The following is a 25,922-nucleotide window of genomic DNA, read 5'->3' as shown; positions in this document are numbered from 1 at the left end:
AGAAGCACACTACCCCTCAAGTTCCTCTGTTACTGGGCCGAAACCCTTCTCATGTGTAACAAGGCTAACAACTTGCTGGACAAGATACAACCTGCCATGCTGGGTTTTAAGGAAGATACTGCCAATATTAATTACCTCTTCATCTTTTAGGCCTTCTTCTTCCATCACCTTTTCTAACTTCTTTTGTCTAAAACAAAAACAAAAGACACATGAAATCACACCTGAATAACTTTCTGAAAACTCTGTAACTTAATATTGTAATTGCATTTTAAAAAATGACACAAACAGGTAAATCTCGAACTGTCTCATTAAAACCAAAAAAATTACAGTTACTAAGACAAGTAAAAAGATTTCCATCCTTTGTTAGGTCTACTTTTTTTTGGCGGGGTGGCGGGAGGAGACAGAGTTTTGTTCTGTCACCCAGGCTCGAATGCAGTGGGGCAATCTCAGCTCACTGAAAACTCCACCTTACAGGCTCAAGCAATTCCACCTTAGCCTCTCAAGTAGCTAGGACTACAGGTGCATGCCACCATACCTGGCTAATTTTTAAATTTTTTGTAGAAATGAGGTCTCACCATATTGCCCAGGCTAGTATCAAACTCCAGCCTGACCTTCCAAAGTGTTGCGATTACAGGTGTGAGCCACCATGCCCCATCCTTAGGTCTACATTTTTTAAAAGCCTGTCTAAGATGTTAATGCAACAAAGAATCTTGTTTCAAAAAATGTCCTCTCTCGGTTTTGGCTTTTTTTTTAAATTTTCTTTTCAGTTATTTCCTCCTTACCAAACCACAAAACAGCTGGTATTTGATAAACTCTTATATCATGGTGTTACTTTCCCTCTCTCTGACTGAAATCTGCTTCCTTTATTTCTGCATCTTCCTCCTCCTCCCTGCCATGAGCAAAGGGTAACAAACAACAAAGGTAAAAGCAGAATTTGGAAATTTAACGGGAAAAAGTGATCAAAAAGGTGACTGGCACCACTATCAAAACATCATACATCAGACTGGGTGTGGCGGCTCATGCCTGTGATCCCAGCACTTTGGGACGTGAGGCGGATGGGTCACTTGAGGTCAGGAGTCCAAGACCAGCCTGGCCAACATGGTAAAACCCCGTCTCTACTAAAAATATAAAAATTAGGCTGGGTGCGGTGGCTCATGCCTGTAACCCCAACACTTCGGGAGGCCAAGGCGGGTGAATCACTTGAGGTCAGGAGTTTGAGACCACAATGGCCAACATGGTGAAATCCCATCTGTACTAAAAATGCAAAAATCAGCCAGGCATGGTGGCATGCCCCTGTAATCCTAGCTACTTGGGAGGCTGAGATAGGAGAATCACTTGAACCAGGGAGGTGGAGGCTGCAGTGAGCAGAGATCACGCCACTGCACTCCAGCAGTGGAGTGAGACCCTGTCTCAAAAAAAAAATAAATAAATAAAATAAATAAATAAATAAATAAATAAAACGCCAGGCATTGTGGCTCATGCCTGTAATCCCAGCACTTTGGGAGGCCGAGGAAGGCGGATCATAAGGTCAGGAGTTCGAAACCAACCTGGCCAACATGGTGAAACCCCATCTCTACTAAAAATACAAAAATTAGCTGGGCATGGTGGCGAGCGCCTGTAGTCCCAGCTACTCGGGAGGCTGAGGCAGAAGAATTGCCTGAACCCGGCAGGCAGAGGTTGCAGTGAGTTGAGATCATGCCACTGCACGCCAGCCTGGGTGACGCAGCACGACTCTGTATCAAAAAACATATATCTGTATCTCTCTCTCTATGTATGTACATATGTATATATGTATATATGTATACACACACACACACACACATATATATATATAAATTAGCTGGGTGTACTGGCAGGCGCCTGTAATCCCAGCTATTTGGGAGGCTAAGGCACAAGAATCACTTGAACCTGGGAGGCAGAGGTTGCAGTGAGGCAAGATCACACCACAGCACTCCAACTCGGATGTCGGAGTGAGACTCTGTCTCGAAGAAAAAAAAAAAAACATTCAGATATCAGACTTTTGGAGTACTGAACTTTAGAAAGTGCATGCAATAATGTTTTTGATCTATAGTCTCATAAAACTAAAAGAAGCCAGTAAAACTTCCTTACAACCAATTCCACAGAACTTTCATTTACTCAGTACAATAAATGAAACTACATGGGCTAGAATCTCTCTTCCACCACTCATCAGCATTCCAGATAAACAGGCAATACATACAAACAGAGCAAAAAAGGGTAAGAGTGTACAGTATGCTGGCCGGGTGCGGTGGCTCACACCTGTAATCCCTGCACTTTGGGAGGCCAAGGCAGGCGGATCACGAGGTCAGGAGATCGAGACCATCCTGGCTAACACAGAGAAATCCCGTCTCTACTAAAAATACAAAAAAAAAAAAAAAAAAAAAATTAACCGGGCATAGTGGCAGGCACCTGTAGTCCCAGCTACTCAGGAGGCTGAGGCAGGAGAATGGCGTGAACCTGGGAGGCGGAGCGAGCCGAGGTCGCGCCACTGCACTCTAGCCTGGGCAACGAAGCGAGACTCCATCTCAAAAAAAAAAAAAAAAGTGTACAGTATGCTGCAGAAACAGCATGTAGTCCATTGTGGCTGACACACACAGCACTTCAAAAGCCACACCAAGAAGGTTGGATCTCATTCTGTAGACAATTGAGTGCTAAAAGAGGCTTGTGTGCAAAGGAGTGATGTGATAAGATTTCTATTTTAGAATGGTAACCAGCAGTAATGAGGATCTGATGGACTGGCAGGGAAAGCAACTGAGAAAGATCAGAGGCCAGTTGAGAGTTACTGTAATGATTCAGATGTACAGTAAAGATCTGGAACTAGGGCAGGAAAACCAGAATGAAGTGAATAGAGCTATTGCAAAGATGACCAACTGACAATAGGAGTCAAGAGAAAAGCCTTAGAATTTCCTGTCTAGAGGTATATGATGCCACTAATCAAGATAGAAAATGCAGAGAGAGGAACATTAACAGTTCTCCCAGTTCCCAGAATAGTTTGGGATACATGTGCATCTATGTGTACACATGTATTGGAGAGAAAAGGCTGTACTCTTAGTAGTTTCCGGAGTGTAAATTAATTCCATTGCAGTGGTTAGGTAGCTGAAGCAGAGAAGAGTAAGAAAAGTCAAAATATAACATGCTAGGCAAAGCTCTAAGAACACAGCTGTGGTCAGCTCTTTTTGTGCCCTGAGTACTAAACACCATCACACCTCCTGACTATATGTTTTTGAATGACTACATCAGAATGGGCTACAAGTCCAATGCACTATCCACTATGTCACAAAACTGGCTCCTTCTGATTATATTTTAAATCTAAATACAAATTAAGAGGTTTTCCACAGCTTTACTGAAGTGTAATCAAATTTGTTGCAGCAGAACGCCTGCCTGAGAGTAAAGTTAACTCCTTGAACACAATTAGATTATTTCATTAGAGAAAGTATCCAGAAAAAAAAAAGCCTATCCATGATAACGATTAGGACCAGGTCCACAAAGACCCTGAGGACACTAAAAACAGCAAGGACAGCCTGAAATGACTTAAAAATGACATCCTCTGTGAGATGATATCAAAGGAATTACTGTTAACTTGGTTAGATTCATAGTGGCATTTGCATTATGCAAGAAAATGGCCATATTTTTGGAAATGCATACTTGAGAGTATGCAGGATTAAAATGACAGATGTCTGGAATTTACCTTAAAACACAATAGCAAGAAAAAACAAAATGGGATAGATGAAGAAAAGATACCAAAGCCCTAAAATTATTAAATCTGAGGGATGAATATATTGAAACGGGGTCACTATATTACTCTATCTATGTTTAAAATTGTTCATAGTGAAAAATAGCAGGACTCTCCACACAGGCATGCTCTCTTATAGGAGTGCCAGGTTAACACTCCAGCCTTTGGTGGAGCCACTCTTCCCTTCAATTCCAATGTTCCAAACCAGAACCCTGGGAGAGAGACCAAGTCACTTTCACACTTAGAGGCCATATCCAGCCTCACCCCAGTGATGCCTTCCATGCGTTCCATTTATTTTCGTGTGTGTTCATTTCCTGTATGAGAGAGTGGTAAGACCTTCTGAAGGCAGGGACTGTATTTGAATTCCCCATCTCCACTAAGAATAGTGCTTTGTACACAGCTACTTTCTAAATGTATGCTGCTAAATTTTAAAAAGTAGAATGTATAGTAGCAATGTGCAGACACATTCATGACTACTACTTACAATTAGCCCCCTTTTCTAATTTAGGGTCCCCTCTTAGCATAGCTTGATTCGGAGGTAGCAGGAATGAGAAAATAGGGCTATTCCACCCTAATTGAAAATAGATAGTATTTTGGTGAGACACTGAAAACCAGGAAAAATAGTGTATTTAACAGAAATAGGGCCAGGCATGGTGGCTGACACCCGTAATCCCAGCACTTTGGGAGGCTGAGGCTGGCAGATAGCCTGAGGCCAGGAGTTGGAGACCAGCCTGGCCAACATGGTGAAACTCTGTCTCTACTGAAAATACAAAAAGTAGCCAGGCGTGGTGGCACGTGCCCGTAATCCCAGCTACTCAGGAGGCTGAGGCAGGAAAATCTCTGGAACCTGGGAGGCAGAGGTTACAGTGAGCCGAGATGGTGCCACTGCACTCCAGCCTGGGTGACAGAGTGAGATTCTGTCAGAAAGAGAAGAGGGGCAACAGAGTGAGATTCTGTCAGCAAGAGAAAAGAGGAGGGGAGGCGGAGGGGCTGTGATTATATCTCCATGATTAAAAATGCCTAAATTCAGAAAATGCCTAAGAAATACTTTTTTTTTTTTCTTTTGAGACAAGAGTCTTACTCTGTCACCCAGGCTGGAGTGCAGAGGTACTATCTCGGCTCATTGCAACCTCTGCCTCCCGGTACAAGTGATTCTCCTGCCTCAGCCTCCTGAATAGCTGGGATTACAAGTGCCCACCACCATGTCCAGCTAATTTTTGTATTTTTAGTAGAGATGGGGTCTCACCATGTTGGCCAGTATGGTCTCGAACTCCTGACCTCAAGTGATTCACCCACCTTGGCCTCTGAAAGTACAGGGATTACAGGCGTGAGCCACCACACCCGGCCTTTTTCCTTTTTTTCTTTTTTTTTTGGAGACAAGAGTCCGGCTCTGTCACCCAGGCTGGAGTGCAGGACACGATCTTGGCTCACTGCAACCTCTGCCTCCTGGGTTCAGGTGATTCTTGTGCCTCAACCTCCCTAGTAGCTGGGATTACAGGCATATGCCACCATGTCCGGCTAATTTTTGTATTTTTAGTAGACACGGGGTTTCATCATGTCGCCCAGGCTGGTCTTGAGCCCCTAACCTCAAGTGATCCACCCACCTCGGCCTACCAAAGTGCTGGGATTATAGGTGTGAGCCCCTGCACCCAGCCAGAAATACCCTAAAATTAACACTACACAGATTCTTTAAAATCTCCACAAATTACTTCAATTCTACACTCTGGTTTGACTGATATCTGCTCAGTGAAGACCATTAGGAGGTCTGGACTTACTCATTCTTGAGGCTTAAATAAAACTGACACGGGATCACTAATAATAATCACGTATCTCTACTTAGTATTAGATAAGACCAAACGAGGAATTTCTACAGTTAAGAAAACATAGATGAGAAAATCTAAGAGGAGTTGCAGAACATAGAAGTTCTCAGTAAAATGTATGAAAGACTATTTTATTTGGGGAGAAAAAAGCTTACCATTGTTATTTATTAAATTAGGTGTTTGTGGTTTTAATTAACCCACCTAAACAGTATTCATGAAGAAAAGAAACAACTGAAAATATTTTGTAAAAGGAAATGCCTGTTTCCTCAGATTTGATTTCAAACTGCTATGAGTTATCTAAAACATTATTTTTTTAATGAATAAGTAGACAACTGTCAATACCTACTAGGTACCTAGGATCACACACAGAACGAATACAAGGAGAGCTGCTGCTCCTCGAGAAGGTCACAACCGAGGCTGCCATTGAAGGCAAAACACAGACTGAAGGAATATAGCAGATGCACTTGCCCTACTGAGTGCTTATGATCTAACAGTGGTATTAATAGACCATCAGGTGGCATTCCGCAGCACTGTGTGATGGACACTAGATTCAGGGGGTTTAATTATTTTTAAACCAATCTATAGAAGCTGCTATAGTGTTTCTATGAAACTGCTCAAAGTTCTCATATTTTATGTTTATACAGGAAACAATTCCCAGATGAATTTTACTCTTTCTTCTATCTCTGGGCTTTGGACACATATCCCCCTGCAGTAAGTCCTCTGCTTCAACTATAACCTAGTGTTCTACTATGACGGAACAGGGCAAGAGTTGCACAGCAATGCTAGGAATAACAGACATTTTAAAGGCACCTAGACAAGACACAAAAGAAAAAAAATGAAGATTTGTATTACAACTTGGTCTCAAAATTTGCTAGCCCAAAACTTATTATTTCAAATCTCCATCATATATTATCTCTTCATTATCAATTGTCTCATATCACTAAAACTGTTTATTCATCAAGGTCCCGCAATGCATCCCTCCAGAACATTAAAAAGCTTGCAAACTCAGGCCAATCATGGCTCATGCCTGTAATCCCAGCACTCTGGGAGGTGGAGGATGGCTTGAGCCCAGGAGTTTGAAGCTGCAGTGAGCCATGATCGCATCACTGCACTCCAGCCTGGGTGACACAGTAAGACCTTGTCTGTAAAATAAAATTTAAAAAAAAAAAAAAAGCTTCTTAGTTTACTTCTGAGGTAATTCTTGTCAATCCCTTTTTAAAAATTTTTCTAGGAACAATAAAGCCTGAAAGTTTTATTGAGCTGTATCAGTAAACCCAAAACCAACTAGCAGTTCATACAAAAAAGAGGGTTCTGGCTGGGCATGATGGCTCACACCTGTAAACCCAGCACTTTGGGAGACCAAGGTGGGTGGATCACTTGAGGTAAGGAATTCAAGACCAGCCTGGTCAACATGGTGAAACCCCATCTCTACTAAAAATACAAAAATTAGGCCAAGCACTGTGGCTCACACACTCTGGGAAGATGAGGCGGGCGGATCACCTCAGGTCAGGAATTCAAGACCAGACTGGCCAACATGGTGAAACCCCGCTTCTACTAAAAATACAAAAATTAGCCAGGCATGGTAGTCCATGTCTGTAATCCCAGCTACATGGGAGGCTGAGGCAGGACAATCGCTTGAACCCAGGAGGCGGAGATTATACTATTGCATTCTAGCCTGGGCAAAAGAGTGAAACTCCGTCTCAAAAACAACACGAAAATACAAAAATTAGCCCGGAGTGGTGGCGCGCTCCTGTAATCCCAGCTACTCAGAAGGCTGAGGCAGGAGAATCGCTTGAACCCGGGAGGTTGCAGTAAGCCAAGATGGCACCACTGCCCTCCAGCCTGTGCCAGAGTGAGACTCCATCTCAAAAACAAAAAAGAGGGTACTCAACAAAAAAGATCTACAAGGATATATTAATTCTGAAAGGCTCAAAGTACTAGTGCATTGTTGTTTTCTTAAAGAGATAGAGGGTGTCTTGTTCAGTTGCCCAAGCTTGAGTGCAGTGACACAATCATAGCTCACTGCAGCCTCAAACTCCTGAGCTCAAGAGATCCTCCCACCTCAGCCTTCTGAGTAGTTAGAACTACAGGTGCACACCACCACACGTGGCTTACTATTCTTTAATAAAAAATAATGGCACTTTTATAAACAACCAAAAACAAACATTCTAACCCTCTTAAATATCTAACATTCTCTTCTGTCTTTTGATTAATTTGGTCTTTCAAAAAAAGCAAAACCACCAATGCTTTTTTGTTTGTTTGTTTGTTTTTTGAGATGGAGTCTCGCTCTGTCGCTCAGTCTTGAGTGCAGTGGCGCGATCTTGGCTCACTGCAAGCTCCGCCTCCCGGGTTCACGCCATTCTCCTGCCTCAGACTCCCAAGTAGCTGGGACTACTTGGGGGACACCCACCTCCACACCCGGCTACTTTTTACATTTTTAGTAGAGACAGGGTTTCACCATGTTAGCCAGGATGGTCTTGATCTCCTGCCTCGTGATCCACCCACCTCAGCCTCCCAAAGTACTGGGATTACAGGCGTGAGCCACTGCGCCCGGCCTCCAATGCTGTATTTTTTAAATTTTGTTTATTTTTATATAACCCTCTCTGCTTCTGGAACCACTGAAACTTTTAGACGGCTTTTCTATCTTGAGAATCCAAAGAATGCAAAGCACTGCTGTCTGTTCATTTTGGGGTACAATCTTAGTGTTAATCACAATGTATCATTTATTAATAATGTAAACAAAACCATACATCATCTTGTTCCTGCAGAATGTGATACATACCAATAATAAACCATAGCTAGGGCAGAACCAGTAGGATAAAACCCAGAGGACTATTACTAAACAAGTGGCTAAATCAAAACTCATAAACATTTGCTTTATAATTACTACCCCAGTAGCTATGATTTCAAGAAGTGACTATATTTGAAATAACTACCTCCACAGGTTTCACCTGCCTAAAGATATCCTGTACAGATTTACGTTTGAATTCCCCATGATCCTAACACGGGACAGTGTGCAGACACTTGTTTACTCCAGTGAACAGCAGCTAGCCACCACCAAGCATAAAATATCTGACTATTCCACATACAGAACTGCATATTTAAGGTCAAATTATATATCCCATGTAAATTATCATTTACACCCTCATGAAGAACAGGATTGCAAAGATCCTTATCAAAATATTAGCATATCGACCCAGCAACATAAAGGAGATAATACAATGTCATCAAGGTTTTTACCCCTGAAATGTAAAGTTAGTCTAACATTCAAAAATCAGTCCATGTAACTCACCATATTAAAAGAATAAAGGAGAAAAACAATATGACCATTATGAAGATGTTCAAAAAGCATTTGAAAAAAATTCAACACCCATAAAAAAACAACAATCAAAACGAAACAAACGACAAAAATAAAAAAATAATAATGAAAAGAAAAAATTCAACACCTACTCATGATAAAAATTCTCAGCTTCTCAGCCAAATTGGAACATAGGCTGAGCGCAGTGGCTTACAATTCCAATCCCAAAACTTTGTGAGGCTGAAGCAGGAGGACTGCCTGAGGCCAGGAGTTCAAGATAAACCTGGTCAACATAGTGATATCCTGTCTCTACAAAAAGGTAAAAAAAAAATTAGCCAGGTGTGGTGGCACATACCTGTAGTCCCAGCTACTTGGAAAGCTGAGGTGGTAGAATCACCTGAGCTCAGGAGGTCAAGGCTGCAGTGAGCCATGATTGTGCCACTGCACTCCAAGCTGGGTTAAAGCAAGACCCTGTCTCTAAAAAAACAAAAAAAAATTTTTTAACCCAAATTAGAACATAAGGAAACTGCCTCAACCTATAAAGGGCATCTTTGGTAAAACAGTGAGCACGTTAGCTTGAAATCAAGAAGAAAACAAAGATATCCACTCCCACTACTTCTATTCAACATTTTACTGGAATTTCTAGCTAGTGCCCTAAGGCAATGAAAAAAGAAAAAAAAAAAAAGGCCGGGCATGGTGGCTCACGCCTGTAATCCCAGCACTTTGGGAGGCCGAGGTGGGTGGATCACAAGGTCAGGAGATCGAGACCATCCTGGCTAACACGGTGAACCCCCATCTCTATAAAAATACAAAAAATTAGTCAGGCATGGTGGCGGACGCCTGCAGTCCTAGCTACTCGGGAGGCTGACGCAAGAGAATGTCATGAACCTGGGAGGCAGAGCTTGCAGTGAGCCAAGATCGTGCCACTGCACTCCAGCCTGGGCGACGAGCGAGACTGTCTCTCAAAAAAAAAAAAAAAAAAGAAAAGAAAAAGAAAAAGAAAGGTGAGGCCGGGCGCAGTGGCTCAAGCCTGTAATCCCAGCACTTTGGGAGGCCGAGGCGGGCGGATCACAAGGTCAGGAGATCGAGACCACAGAGAAACCCCGTCTCTACTAAAAATACAAAAAATTAGCTGGGCGCGGTGGTGGGCGCCTGTAGTCCTAGCTACTCAGGAGGCTGAGGCAGGAGAATGGCGTGAACCCAGGAGGCGGAGCTTGCAGTGAGCCGAGATCGCGCCACTGCACTCCAGCCTGGGCAACAGCGTGAGACTCCGTCTCAAAAAAAAAAAAAAAAAAAAAAAAAGAAAGGTGAGTAGATTGAAAAGGAAATAAACTGTCTCTACCTGAATATCACAAGATTGTTTACATAGAAAATTCTAAATACGCAAATTAAAAAAAAACCTAGAATAATTAGAAACTTACAGAATACAAGATCAATATACAAAACTCAGTTATATGTCTATATACTAGCAGCAAACAACTGGACAATGAAATTCTAAATAGTATCCAGAAAACCCCCAAATACTAGAAATAGATTAACAAGACATGTAAGATGCACACACTAAAAATTACGAAAACACCGTTGAGAAAAACTAAAGAAGACCTTAAAAATGGAGATATGGGCCAGGCGCAGTAGCTCATGCCTGCAATCCCAGCACTTTGGGAGGCCGAGGCAAGTGGATCACCTGAGGTCAGGAGTTCAAGACCAGTCTGCCCAACATGGGGAAACCCCGTCTCTATTAAAAATACAAAAAATCAGCTGGGGTGGTGGCAGGTGCCTGTAGTCCCAGCTACTTAGGAGGCTGGAGCAGGAGAACTGCTTGAACCTAGGAGGCGGAGGTTGTAGTGACCCGAGATCACAACACTACACTCCAGCCTGGGCAGCAATAGCAAAACTCCGTCTCAAACAAACAAACGAACAAGAAAACAAACAACAACAACAAAAAACAGAGATATGCAATGTCTGTATAACAGAAGATTCAATAATGTTAAGGTGTTGATTCTCCACAAATTGATCTACAGAGTCAATATAATTCCAATAGTAATTCCAGGCCGAGTGCAGTGGCTCATACCTGTAATCCCAAAACTTTGGGAGGCCGAGGCGGGTGGATCACAAAGTCAAGACCATCCTGGCCAACGTGATGAAACCCCATCTCTACTAAAAATACAAGAATTAGCTGGGTGTGGTGGCGCGTGCCTGTAATCCCAGCTGTTAGGGAGGCTGAGGCAGGAGAATCGCTTGAACCCAGGAGGCAGAGGTTGCAGAGAGCTGAGATCACGCCACTGCACTCCAGCCTGGCAGCAGAGCAAGACTTCGTCTCAAAAAAAAAAAAGCAACATAATTCCATTGGGCTTTTCTGTAGAATAAGATGACTCTAAAATTTATAATAAAATGCAAAGAACACAGAATATTCAAAGCAATCTTAAAATAAAATGACCAAAGCTGGAGGACTTACACATTACCTGACTTCAAAACTTACTACAAAGCTACAGTAATCAAAACAGGGTGATACTGGCAAAGGATAGACAAAGAGATCAATGAGACAGAAAAAGAAAGCCCAGAAATGAATTCACATCTATATGTCAGTTGATTTTCAAGAAGAGTGCCAAAGCAATCTCATGGGGGAAGATCTTTCAACAAATGGTGCTAAAATAACTGGATATCATAAGGATAAAAATCAATCTCAACTCCCCACCTCATATCATACACACCTATTAATTCAATATGGATCACAGAACTAAATGTAAAAACTAAACCTAAAAAACTTCCAAAATGGAACATACGAGAAAATCCTTGTGACTTGGGGATAAATAAAGGTTTCTGGCCAGGCACAGTAGCTAACACCTGGTAAGTCCAGTACTTTGGGAGGCTGCGGCGAGAGGTTCGCTTGAGGACAGGAGTTCAAGACCAGCCTGGTCAATATAACAAGACCTTGACTCTAAAAAAAAATTAGAGTTTTTTTAAATTTTACTTTTATTTTTTTTGAGACTGAGTTTCACTCTTGTTGCCCAGGCTGAAGTGCGATGCTGTGATCTTGTCTCACCGCAACCTCCACCTCCCAGGCTCAAGCAATTCTCCTGCCTCAGCCTCCCGAGTAGCTGAGATTACAGGCATGCGCCACCACCACACCCAGCTAATTTTGTATTTTTAGTAGAGACGGGGTTTTTCCATGTTGGTCAGGTTGGTCTCGAATTCCCGACCTCAGATGATCCACCCGCCTCGGCCTCCCAAAGTGCTGGGATTACAGGTGTGAGCCACCATGCCTGGCCCCAAATTAGTTAATTTTTTAAAAAGAGGAAAGGTTTTTTTAGAAAGGTCACAGAATACAATAACCATTTAAAAAATGCCAAATTTTATTTCATCAAAATTTAAAATGTCTGCTTGTTAACAACTTGAAGACTTTGTTAACAACATGAGCAGGAAAGCCACAGATTGGGAGAGATTACTTACGAAACATACACATGACAGAGGTCTGATATGTAGGACAAAGAACTCCTGCAACTCAATAACAAAGACAACTCAATTTCTTTAAATGCTCGAAAAATTTGAACAAACATTTCACAAAGGAAGATGCACAAATGGCCAAAAAGTACATAAAAATGTTCAACATCATTAGTCATCAGGGAAACGCAAACTAAAAATCACAGTGAGATATCACTAAATATCCACCAAAATAACTAAAACACTGACAACACAAATGTTAGCAAAAATGTAAAGTAACTGGAACTCTCATATATTAGTAATATTTTGAAAAAAGGTCTAGCAGTTTCTTATAAAACTAAACATATACCTATGTATATGATTCAGAAATTCCACCTCTAGATGTTTACCTGAGAACTGAAAACAAATGTTCACAAGACTGGTACAAAAATGTTCATAGAAGTTTATTCAAAATAGCCAAAAATTGAAAAGAACCCAGGTGTTTATCAACAGGAGAATGGATAAACAAACTAAGAAGATATAGTCAGAAGACAGTATAGTACCAACAATAAAAAGGAACAAATTATTGATGCATACAGCAACACAGAGGAACCTCAAAAACATTACGCTGGCAGGTGTGGTGACTCACACTTGTAGTCCCAGCACTTTGGGAGGCTAAGGTGGGAGGATCACTTGAACCCCAGAGTTCAAGACCAGCCTGGACAACAAAGTGAGACCCTGTCTCTACAAAAAAATTTAAAAATTAGCCAAGCGTGGTGGCATGCACCTATAGTCCCAGCTACTTGGGAGGCTGAGGCAGGAGGATCGATTGAGCCTGGGAGGTCAAGGCTGCAGTAAGCTATGATTGTGCCACTGCACACCACCTTGGGCAACAAAACAACATCCTGTCTCAAAAACAAAAAAATTATGCTAAATGAAAGATGCCTTGCTCAAACAAGTACATACTACGTTTCCATTTATGTGTTCCACTTGCATGAAATAGGCAAAACTATGATAGAAACAAAATCATGGCCGGGCGTGGTGGCTCACGCCTGTAATCCCAGCACTTTAAGAGGTGAAGGCAGGTGGATCACGAGGTCAGGAGATTGAGACCATCCTGGCTAACACGGTGAAAACCCGTCTTTACTAATAATACAAAAACAAAATTAGCCAGGCATGGTGGTGGGCGCCTGTAGTCCTAGCTACTTGGGAAGTTGTGGTGGGAGAATGGTATGAACCCGGGAGGCGGAGCTTACAGTGAGCCAGGATCGTGCCACTGCACTCCAGCCTGGGCGACAGAGCGAGACTTCGTCTCAAAAAAAAAAAAAAAAAAGAAAGACATAAAATCACAACAGTGGTTGTTTAAGATGGAAGAACCAAGAGGCATGAAAACTTTCTGGGAGAGGTAATGCTCTCTGTTTTGATAAAGGTTTAAGTTATAAAAGTGTATGCATTTGTCAAAACTCATAAAATGGTAACCCTCAACTTGTGAATTTCATTGTATATAAATTTTACACCCTTCCCCAAAAAGTATAAATATTGAACTCTAGTTAATGTTATATAAGCAGAAATATTCAGAAGTATACTGATGTCTACAACATACTTTGAAGTGAGGCAAAAATTAAGATGGACTGGCCAGGCGCGGTGGCTAACACCTATAATCCCAGCACTTTGGGAGGCCAAAGCAGGTGGACCACGAGGTCAAGAGATCAAGACCACCCTGGCCAACACGATGAAACCCTGTCTATTAAAAATACAAAAATTAGCTGGGAGTGGTGGTGCATGCCTGTAATCCCAGCGACTTGGGAGGCTGAGGCAGGAGAATTGCTTGAACCCAGGAGGCAGAGGTTGCATTGATGCATTGAGCCGAGACTGTGCCACTACACTCCAGCCCGGGCGACAGAACAAGACTCTGTCTCAAAAAAAAAAAAAAAAAAAGAAATTAAGATGGATTAACGAACAGATACAAGAATGGATAGATGGATATGTAGTTAAACAAATACCATAAATAATCACTATAGACTCTAGATGATATATATGTATATATCCACTGTATAATTATTATAAATTTTCTGTACTTCTGAATACTTTCACAGTAAAATATTGGGAAAAAAAAATTTTTTTTTTGAGACAGAGTCTCGCTCTGTCCCCAGGCTGGAGTGGCTTGATCTTGGCTCACTGCAAGCTCCGCCTCCCGGTTTCACGCCATTCTCCTGCCTCAGCCTCCCAAGTAGCTGGGACTACAGGTGCCCGCCACCACACTCGGCTAATTTTTTTATATTTTTAGTAGAGACGGGGTTTCACCATGTTAGCCAGGATGGTCTCGATCTCCTGACCTCGTGATCCACCCGTCTCAGCCTCCTAAAGTGCTGGAATTACAGGCGAGAGCCACCGCGCCCAGCTGGGAAAAAATTTTTTTAATTATGAGTTACGGCCAAGCGTCTCTACTAAAACTACAAAAATTAGCCACGCATTTTTGCGTGACTCACACCTGTAGTCCCAGCTATTCAGGAGGCTGAGGCACAAGAATCGCTTGAACCCAGGAGGTGGAGGTTGCAGTGAGCTGAGATCATGCCATTGCACTCCAGCCTGGGCAACAGAGTAAGATTCAATCTCAAAAAAAAAAACAATAAATAAATAATGAGTTACCAAGTGGACAGTATACACCAGATTAGTAATAACATAGCTGATAGTACAACCATTAACTAAGTGACTACTATGTGTGAAACACTATGGTACATACTCATATATATTATATCTAATCCCCAACGCAGTCCTGCAAGGCAAGTAGTATTAACCCCATTTTCCTGATGAGGGAACCAATTCACAGAGAGACTAAGGAACTTATTAGAGCTTCATACAGCTATGCAATGAAACTGGCAGGACTCTAAACCCAGGTCTGACTCCAAAAGGGCTTCCATTATACCACACTGCCTTAACAATTAACTCCTAGGATTGGGCCTTTTTTTTTTTTTTTTTTTTTGAGACGGAGTCGCGCTCTGTCGCCCAGGCTGGAGTGCAGTGGCTGGATCTTGGCTCACTGCAAGCTCCGCCTCCCGGGTTTACGCCATTCTCCTGCCTCAGCCTCCCGTGTAGCTGGGACTACAGGCGCCCGCTACCTCGCCCGGCTAGTTTTTTGTATTTTTTAGTAGAGACGGGGTTTCACTGTGTTAGCCAGGATGGTCTTGATCTCCTGACCTCGTGATCCGCCCGTCTCGGCCTCCCAAAGTGCTGGGATTACAGGCTTGAGCCACCGCGCCCGGCCTTTTTTTTTTTTTTTTTAAAGATACAGACTCTCACTGTTGCTCAGGCTGGCCTCAAATTCCTGGGCCAATGCAATCCTCCCACCTCAACCTCCCAAGTACCATTTTTTTCTTGGATTTCAATAGAAGTTTATGTTATTGACTTGTAGGCATAAGTGGGTTAATGGCAGGGACTTTGAAAACCCTTTCACTGTCATTCCATTGTGATAGTCTATAATAAGGCTGCTACTATTCTTGCCTCCTTTCAGCATTATAAGTGTTTTACAATATGAGAAAGGAATGCCACAATCATGACACAATTTTTTCAAACAAAATTCTTTACCTCATTTCTCGTTCTTCATGTTGAGCGATAAGGTTGCTATAAAAATTCTCCAGTGTCACTTTGGTCATTGTCACCCTTTCCTTTGTGTGGTTACTCATGGATGAGCAAGGTGTTGAGCCTGTCATTGCCATGGCTGCTAGAAACAAAGAAAAGAACAGGTATTAGATTTGGAGTTAGAATCCACCCATTGTGCACTCTCCTACCTTATTGGTAGGAATGTAATTTGGTGCAAGTTTTCTGGAAGACAAACAGGTAATATGAAACAAAAGCCAGACAAAGAGAATACTTAGTGAAAATAAATATAAATTACTGCCGTATGACCCAGAAATCCCGCCCCTAGGTATAAAGACTAGAGAAACCATCACATAGGCTTCTAAAAAGACATACACAGGATGTTCAGTACAGACAGGATGTTCACTATTTGTGTTATGGGAAGTTGGAGGCACTTAAGTAAGAAAATAAAGAGCTGTGGCTGCATAGGAGATACCATGCAACAACCAGAAAACTAGAAGCAACTCTACCTGTACCTGTAAGTCACACAAATGTATCTTTTTTCTTTTTCTTTTTGAGATGGAGTTTTGCTCTTGTTGCCCAGGTTGGAGTGCAATGCAATGATCTTGGCTCACCACAACAAGTGATTCTCCTACCTCAGCTTCCCGAGTAGCTGGGATTATAGGCATGTGCCACCATGCCCAGCTAATTTTTTATTTTTAGTAGAGACGGGGTTTCTCCATGTTGGTCAGGCTGGTCTTGAACACCCGACCTCAGGTGATCCGCCGGCCTCGGCCTCCCAAAGTGCCGGATTACAAGTGTGAGCCACCACGCCCGGCCCACACAAATATGCCTCCCTCCCTTCCTTCCTCCCTCTCTCTCTCTTTCTTTCTTTCTTTTCAAGACGGAGTCTCGCTCTTTCGCCCAGGCTGAAGTGCAGTGGCATGATCTCTGCTCACTGCAACCTACACCTCTCATGTTCACACCATTCTCCTGCCTCAGGATCCCCAGTAGCTGGGACTACAGGTGCCCGCCACCACGTCCAGCTAATTTTTGTATTTTTAGTAGAGATAGGGTTTCACCATGTTAAGCCAGGATGGTCTCAATCTCCTGACCTCGTGATCTGCCCACCTCGCCCGGCCCACAGATATATCTTTAAAACATATTAGTGCAAGTGCGTATTGCATTTTTAAAAAGAGAACAAGATCACAATACCATATAGGTAAATTAAGAATATATAGTAAACCACACGCCTGTAATCTCAGCTTCCTGGGAGGCCAAGACAGAGGACTGCTTGAATCCCCAAGTTTAAGACTAGCCTGGGCCAGGTGTGGTGGCTCACACCTGTAATCCCAGCACTTTGGGAGGCCAAGGCGGGCGGATCACGGGGTCAGGAGATGGAGACCACGGTGAAACCCCGTCTCTACTAAAAATACAAAAAATTAGCTCGGCGTGGTGGTGGGCGCCTGTAGTTCCAGCTACTCAGGAGGCTGAGGCAGGAGAATGGCCTGAACCTGGGAGGCGGAGCTTGCAGTGAGCTGAGATCGTGCCACTGCACTCCAGGCTTGGCGAAAGAGCCAAACTCCGTCTCAAAAAAAAAAAAAAGACTAGCCTGGACAACATAGTGAGACCTAAATATATATACATATAGTACACATACAGTACAATTCTTTGCCATCTAAAAATCTACCTTGAAGAAATCAAGGACCCATAAAAATTCATCACAAGGCAATTCAATGCAGCGTTGTAATCACAAAGGAAAATTAGGGATAACTTGAATATACACAATAGAATTAACTCAGTATGAAAAAGCCTTTCAATAAAATAATGTGTGGACAATTAAAATATGTCCAAATAGTTAACATCAGAGGAAATGTTTCCACTCTAAGTCAACAGAACAGATAACAAAGCAGAATGTATATCACGATCTCAATTTTCTTTATGTGTTTACTGTATGTGCACATAATTATTAGAAAATATAATCAAAATGTTATTAGTGGCATACCTGTAGGTAGTGAAAACAGAAAATTTTATTCTTGCTTGTGCTTTTCCCATGTTTTTCTTTTTTTTTTTTTTTTTTTGAGATGTGGAGTCTCACTCTGTCACCCAGGCTGGAGTACAGTGATGCAATCTCAGCTCACTGCAACCTCTGCCTCCCGGGTTCAAGCGATTCTCATGTCTCAGCCTCCCAAGTAGCTAAGATTACAGGCACCAGCCAACGCGCCCAGCTAATTTTTTTGTTTGTTTTGTTTTGTATTTTCAGTAGAGACGGGGTTTCACCACACTGGTCAGGCTGGTCTCAAACTCTTGACCTCAAGTGATCCGCCCAACTTGGCCTCCCAAAGTGCTGAGATTGCAGGCGTGAACCACTGCACCCAGTCCATGTTTTTCTGTATTTTCTTCCATCAGCATATACTGTTACCAATAACTCTTTATCCACAGTTAAATGAAAAATCTATTATTAAAATGGTAATCTACTGATACATACATGCTCTGACACAGCCTTAAGGTATTTGATAAATGTTTGCCGTTTATTTGAATTTACAAGTTAAAATAAAGATGTACGTCTTAAAGGGAACACTATGACAAAAAAACCTGAATCACAATTCTAGTGGTAGAAGTAGCAATATCTTAAAAACGAGAGATCTTAACTTCCTCATTTTACACAAGAAAAAAACACCACCAATGGGTTTAGATAAGTTATAGAATTTTTTCTTCCTAAATTTAAAATCTCGTTTTCAACCAGTTGTGTGGCGCACGCCTGTAGTCCCAGCTACTCCAGAGGCTAAGGCAGAATTGCTTGAACTGCGAGGCAGAGGTTGCAGTGAGCTGAGATCACGCCACTGCCCTCCAGACTGGGCTACACAGCGAAACTCAGTCTCAAAAATAAATGATAAAATCAGCTGAGCACGATGGCTCACGCCTGTAATCCCACCACTTTGGGAGGTCAAGGCAGGCGAATCACCTGAGGTCAGGAGTTGGAGACTAGCGTGACCAACACAGTGAAACACCGTCTCTATGAAAAATACAAAAATTAGCCGGGCATCGTGGCAGGTGCCTGTAATCCCAGCTACTCGGGAGGCTGAGGCAGGAGAATTGCTTGAACCCACGAGGCAGAGCAGTGAGCCGAGATCATGCCACTGCACTCCACCTGTGTGACAGAGCGAGACTCTGTCTCAAAGAATAAATAAATAAATAAAATAAAATCTCATTTTCCTTCAGATATTTCAGTTAACCTGCATTATCACACTTGGCCAAACTGTTCACTAACATTGACTCACTGTAGCATTGGCAATAGCACTCAATTTTTTTTTTTTTTTTTTGAGATAGAGTCCCGCTCTGCCACCCAGGCTGGAGTGCAGTGGCGCGATCTCGGCTCACTGCGAGCTCTGCCTTCCGGGTTCACACCATTCTCCTGCCTCAGCCTCCCAACTAGCTGGGACTACAGGCGCCCGCCACCACGCCCAGCTAATTTTTTCTATTTTTCAGTAAAGACGGGGTTTCACTGTGTTAGCCAGGATGGTCTTGACCTCCTGACCTTGTGATCCACCCACCTCAGCCTCCCAAAGTGCTGGGATTATAGGCATGAGCCACTGCACCCAGCCAATAGTGCTCAATATTTTATTTTTACCACTCCTACCTCCCACATGATCTACTTCTCTGTCTCTTCATCCTAATATAAAGCTGAGTAAAAATTAGGAGAGGCTGAACACTGTGGTTCATGCCTGTAATCCCATCACTTTGGGATGGTGAGGTAGGGAGATCATTTGAGTCCAGGAGTTCAAGAGCCCAGGAGTTCAAGACCAGCCTGGGCAACATAGCAAGACCCTGTCTCTACCACCCCCCACAACTGTGGCAAAAAAGAATCATGAGAGACAAAGGGCCATTTTTCTTTCTTTTTTTTTTTTTGAGATGGAGTCTCGCTCTGTCGCCCAGGCTGGAGTGCAGTGACACAATCTCGGTGCACTGCAACCTCCGCCTCCTGGGTTCAAGTGATTCTCCTGCCTCAGCCTCCCAAGTAGCTGGGACTACTAGGACATGCCATCACCCCCAGCTAATTTTTAGTAGAGACAGGGTTTCCATATGTTGGCCAGGCTGGTCTTGAACTCCTGACCTCAGATGATCCGCCTGCCTGGGCCTCCCAAAGTGCTGGGATTACGGGCATGAGCCACCGCACCCAGCCAAGGACCATTTTCAAAGATAGTGCATTTTAAGAAAAGCTTTAAGGTTTTCCCCTTAATACTTAGTAGCTTTTTAAATTGTTTTGTGGATTAAACTAAGGCTTATCAAACACTTGTTCAAAAAAGCCTTAAAATTATTTAAAAAGCAATTATTTAAAAAGATACTCAGACAAAAATCACATAAATAATCCCTTCAGAGCAGAGATTCAAAACCAAGGCTCTACTTGAGAGTCAAACATTTTGATTCATCATGTGCCAAAAAGATCAGTAAAAACAAATTTAAGACACTGTATTCAGAGCTACCTTACTGTAAAATATCACATTATTTTCTATGGGGAAGTTTCAACTAATACCAAAGCAAACTCAAATGTTTTACAGTATCACTAAAGGATTTAAAAAAAAAAAAAAAACCTCTGTTTGGTTTGTGAAGCTTGGGTGTGGTTCCTTATTTGTCAGCCTGTACCCCCTCCACCCACAATGAAAACCACATGCACTAAGTGTGTTTGGTGAAGAAATTTAAAAACCAGATCTAAAAACATGTCAAAAGCAAGTGAGAGTTTTGTATTTCCTTGTCTGAAAATTCCTGAAGAAATTACATATATGTAGTTACATTTTAACAACTGAAATTACTTCAACATAAAAATGTAACAATTTGCCAGGGCACTGGTGCATGCCTGTAATCCCAGCACTTTGGGAGGGAGATGTAGGAGACTGCTTGAAACCAGTCTGTGCAACATGGCAAAACCCGTCTCTACAAAAAAAATACAAAAAATTGGCCAGGTGTGGTAGCGCACACCTGTAGTCCCAGCTACTCAGGAGGCTGAGGTGGGAGGATTGCTTGAGCTGGAGAGGCAGAGGTTTCAGTGAGTTCGGCTTGTGCCACTGCACTCCAGCCTGGGACAGAGCAAGAACCTGTCTTAAAAACAGCAACAACAACAACAACAAACAAAACACAACAATCTGCTAATATTTAACCCTAAGGCACACAGTGCCATCCATATAACAGGCAGTTAATAAATGTAAGTTGAACAAGTTAATGATTTTTAGTTGTCAACAAAGCTAAAGAATAAAGATGGCTGGACACAGTGGCTCATGCCTATAATCCCAGCACTTTGGGAGGCCGAGGCAGGTGGATCACCTGAAGTCAGAAGTTAGAGACCAGCTTGGTCAACATGGTGAAAGCCCGTCTCTACTAACGATACAAAAAAAAAAAAAAAAAGCCGGGCATGGTGGCGGGCACCTGTAATCCCAGCTACTTAGGAGGCTGACACAGGAGAATCGCTTGAACCCTGGAGGCAGAGGTTGCAGTGAGCCAAGATCACACCACTGCACTCTAGTCTGGGTGGCAGAGTGAGAATCCTTTTCAAAAAAAAAAAAAGAATAAAGACTACATTTACACTGATGGGTATATCAAAAATGTTTTGACTAATTTAAGTAGCTGGCATTACTACCTAAACTTTTAAAAAGATCAAAAGGACAATAAATGAACTCAAAGATGCTCAAATATTAGACCAACAAATTCTTAAGCAGAGTGTTTTTCAACTTTTAGAGTTTCTAATAAAATGATAAAGATTGCACTCTCCTTCCCTTTGACCTTTTAAACCCTCCTCCACTTCCTCTATTGTAATATTAAAAATTTAGCCTAATTCTAATATCCTTTAATCAAAAGATGTAATTAATATTGCCCTATAGCAATTCATAGGTTTACGGGTCGGCCAACTTTTCTTAAGACAGAACTATCCCTCAGGCTTTCCATAATTCAAGCCTTCCTGCCCTGACCTAGAAGCCATTGGAGGCCTTTGCCCTGTTTGTTTCATTCTTCAGCTCTGCACAATTAGGAAATAACAGGTGGCTGAGAAATTCTTCAAAGTTTTAAAAATTAACAAAAGGAATTGATCCTCATAAAAGTCAGGCTAAGGCCTGCAAACTCAAAAGGAAGTCAAATGAAAAGCATTATGCGATTCAATCTATATGGTTATGCCTGGCTAACTGATTGACTTTACAATGGTACTCTATGATCACTATAAATAACCCTCTCGCAACAATCTGGACTTCATTTCTTTGCGGCTGACAACCCATTATCTTTCATTTGGACGATTCAACATTGAAGCTAAGATTACTGCTTAAGCCGCACGTCTAATTTCTCCCACTGAACTGTAAATCCTACTGAACAGTAATCCCTACCTACACTAGAAAGCAAGCACCACGTCTTATACTTGTTTTAATGTTCGTCCCCCATTTCATGCACAGTGCTATGCACTTAGCACCTTAAGAAAGATTAACTAGGAAAAATACCCATTTTTGATGGCCATTCTGAGCGTGAGGTGTTTATGTGTGATGTTTATGTGTGATGGGGGATAGGGCTGGGACATGAAATGGTTTGCTATAGCGTTCTCTCCTCTTACGAGGAAGCTGGTATCTAACGTTTAGGGTGGGGAGGAGAGTCTGTTATCGTAGTGGTGGTTGTTTTATGTTTAGGGAAACCAAATATACTGCCTGGCTAATTCAGAGGCAGGGTGAGTTGAAAGGGTGGAGACACTCAGGGTCTACTTCACTCCAACCCTCCTCGGTGCATTTCAAAAAGAACAAGTTTCTCTCCGTGTCTTTTAGTCGTTTCAGAGTGAACTGAGAGATCTGGTCTCTCTGCCGGCCGTGCTGCCCGCTTTCTGACACAGACTTTCCTCTCAGCCCTTATCGACTTTTTCCTTTCCTCTGGCTGTTGCTTTTCCACTCTCTTCTTAAGAAACTTCCCTGCCTTTCCTGTGATTTTAAGCTTATCTGAAGCCCAGTATCTTAAGACTAACGGAGAAAGGAGCCGACTCAAAGATACCACACCCCAAGGGGGCTTTCGACATCTCTGCCTCAGACTACAGTTCACAGACCCCAGAAGGAAAAGGAGATGAAAACTGGTGATGACCGAGATCCCTGAGGGACTGACTGGTGGCAGGGAGCAGACAAAGGTGGCAACATGGAAAGGAGAGCCTGGCTCCCGCTCCAACTGCAGAAGGAGAAAGAGAAAGGACGGGGTGGAGAGGCTGGGACTGGGAAAATGTGGAGGGCCAACAAGGGGCATCTGGAGACGGGGGAAGAAGAGGGCTGAGGACAGGGGAGGAGAGGGGACGAGAGGCTGAGAGGTTAGGGCTTGAAAGAGGGCGTCGGCGAGAAGGAGAAAGCCCGAGGAGTCGGCGGTTGGGGAAGGAGGAGATAAAGGAAGAACCCTGGGATGGAGTGAAGACGTCGGCAGCAAGCAACTCACCAGAGCCCCGGGAGAGGCAGGGCTGGGGGCGGCGGAGAGCCGCAGACGCCCCTTCTACCAGTAGTCTCGACGTGAAGGCTGGCGAAGCCCCGGCGGCGGCAGCCAACGAGCCAAAGACGGGAGGGGACGCGTGAGGGTCTCTGAGACAGGGGGCGACGGGCTGTTGCGGGTGAGGACAACAGGAAGCGTTCCAACTGCCGGAAAAGACGGGAGCGCTAAGGGGCCAAGGCAGCCCGGTCCCCCGCCGCGGAGACGGGCTGGAGCGGCAACCCGGGGCCGAGACTACGCATGCGCGACTTCCCGGTGCGGCCGGGATTGAGGGACTGCGCGTGCGTGGCCCCGCCTTGCCCCTCCCTTCACCCCCAGCCTGGAGCTGGCGGGACCTGGGTGAGGCCAGATGTGTGAGTGTGGGGCGGTCGCGAAGTAGGCTGGGCTGAGGGGGAAGTTCCCTTGTTTTCTTTTATTTTACTTTTTACTTCGAAATAATTATGGACTCACAAGAAGTTGCAAAATTAATATATACAGGTTCCGTATACCGTCACCCACTCAGCTTACCTCAACATTTTTCATAAGATACAACATTCTCAAAGCCAGGAAATTGACATTGTCACAATACAGTTAACTAAACCAATACAATTAACTTCATTACAGACCATACTCGGATTTAACCTGTTTGGCATGCAGTCATGTGCGTGTGTATGTGTGTGTAGTTATATAAAATGTTATCACCTGTATAGTTGCCACCTACTCCCCTACCCCGTGTAGAGCAGGTCTGCTGGAGCCTTTGGCCCCCCTCCTCTTCCTCAAAGTAAGGACCTTACCTGGGATAAGGTGAGCTCTCATAGGTTTGGGAGGTTGCCCAGAGGGCTACCCAGTGTGGACAGAAGAACGTGCTTTTCAAGGCCACCCAACTCTTATTCTGTACTACTTTAGGGGGTAAAGAGGTCCCAAGTTTCATGGCCTTTGGGCACTCCTCGTTTCTTGAGAATGGAGCACAATGCCCTCAACTACAAAGTGTCAGGCTCCTGGAAACTAAGATGAATGAGACATGGTCCCTGACTGCCTGCAAAGGGGTCATCTAGGGAGAGAAGGAAGCATGTGCTGCGAGTCATTAATTCATTTCATCTTCAAAGCCCAGTTTCCTTTTGTCTAGCCTCTTACAAAAATCACTTCTGGCCAGGCACCGTGGCTCGTGCCTGTAATTCCAGCCCTTTGGGAGGTCCAGGTGGGAGGATCGCTTCTTGAGCCCAGGAGTTTGAGACCAATCTGGGCAACATAGGAGACTCCACCTCTTAAAAAATGTTTTTAGTTGGCCAGCATGGTGGCACGTGCCTGTGGTCCCACCTACTGGGGAGGATGAAGCAGGAGGACTGATTGGGCCCAGGAGTTCAGGGCTGCTATGAGCCATGATCATGACACTGCACCCCGGCCTGGGCAACAGAGGGAGATCCTGTCTCAGTCAATCACTACATACATATCAATCAATCACTTCGCCTTTCATTCTCTCTGCCCAGAGGCCCTTCTCCCCAAATGCCTGTTGTCAAAGTCCTACCCATCCTTAAGCTTTTAATAATAGTCCAAGATGTTTGCATAATGCTTTACAGTTTACAAACAACTTTCACTTATTTCATTTCACTAGGTCCTCACTTTGGCAGTGACACAGGAGGTTTTGCAGATAAAGTAATTGACACTCAGAGAAGCTAAGTGACTTGCCTGAATTCCCACGGCTAGTAAGCCAAGTAACCAAGAGGGGAACCCCATTTCCTGTCTGCAAATCCAATGTTCTTTCTCCTTTTCCCTTTCCTTCCTCCAAAGCCCAGCTCAAACCTTATCTTCCTCCTGGAGCTTTCCCAGTTTCAGAAGAGGAATTTCACTTTCTCTTCTCTCCTCCTATATATATGGGTTTTTGTTGTTGTTTGTTTTCTGACAGAGTCTTGCTCTGTCGCCAGGCTGGAGTGCAGTGGTGCGATCTCAGTTCACTGCAACCTCCACCTCCTGGGCTGGGCTCAAGCGATTCTCCTGCCTCAGCCTCCTGAGTAGCTGGGACTACAGGCACACACCACCATGCTCAACTAATTTTCTTTTCTTTTCTTTTCTTTTTTTTGTATTTTTAGTAGAGATGGGGTTTCACCACGTTGCCCAGGATGCTCTCAATCTCTTGACCACGTCATCTGCCCACCTCTGCCTCCCAAAGTGCTGGGATTACAGGTGTGAGCCACCATACCCGGCCTTCTCCTCCTATATTAATTTATCTGTACCACAACTCAAATAAGCACTAAAGTTTTCCTTAAAACAGCCCAGCCAAATTATGCTGCTCTTTCTGCAGGAACCCAAAAGGTGACATTTTACCAAGATTCCAATAACTATAATGGACATTTGTCATTCTTTTTGGCCACTCAAGCATCTGAATCCCTTTCCTGTCACCACCACCACAACTGAAATCACTTATACCCATCCCAGACTCTGAGTTAGAAATTAGAATGATCCGACCTGCATAATTCTGATGTTGTCACATCCCAGTATTTGTTTGTTTGTTTGTTTTTTGAGACAGGGTCTCACTCTGTCATCCAGACTGGAGAGCAGCAGCACAATCGTAGCTCACTGCAGCCTCGAACTCCTG

General features: G+C 43.4%; 1 protein-coding gene across 13 annotated transcripts in view; it reads right to left on the bottom strand.

Annotated features, from left to right (window-relative positions):
• The window catches only part of STK38 (serine/threonine kinase 38), a 55,389-nt gene extending 31,809 nt beyond the window's left edge, over positions 1-23,580 (bottom strand). For 3 of the 13 annotated variants that reach the window (XR_012433844.1, XM_005553164.4, XM_074038228.1), the window contains exons 1-3: positions 23,303-23,580; positions 15,875-16,010; positions 136-187 (exon numbers count right to left, since the gene is read on the bottom strand). Coding sequence is in view for 8 of the 13 variants with exons in the window: in XM_005553164.4 (XP_005553221.1) it covers positions 136-187; positions 15,875-16,005 (183 nt within the window). In the remaining 5 variants the exon portion in view is untranslated. Of the gene's footprint in view, positions 1-135; positions 188-9,224; positions 9,347-10,940; positions 11,187-15,874; positions 16,011-23,302 lie in introns of those variants that run through there. The other 10 variants (XR_012433843.1, XM_015449483.3, XM_074038227.1 and 7 more) reach the window with 7 other exon arrangements.
• Positions 23,581-25,922: the final 2,342 nt, after the last annotated feature.

This window comes from Macaca fascicularis, chromosome 4 (genome assembly GCF_037993035.2).
Source record: "Macaca fascicularis isolate 582-1 chromosome 4, T2T-MFA8v1.1".
NCBI classification, from domain to species: domain Eukaryota; kingdom Metazoa; phylum Chordata; class Mammalia; order Primates; family Cercopithecidae; genus Macaca; species Macaca fascicularis.
This window is presented reverse-complemented; position numbering and strand designations above follow the sequence as displayed.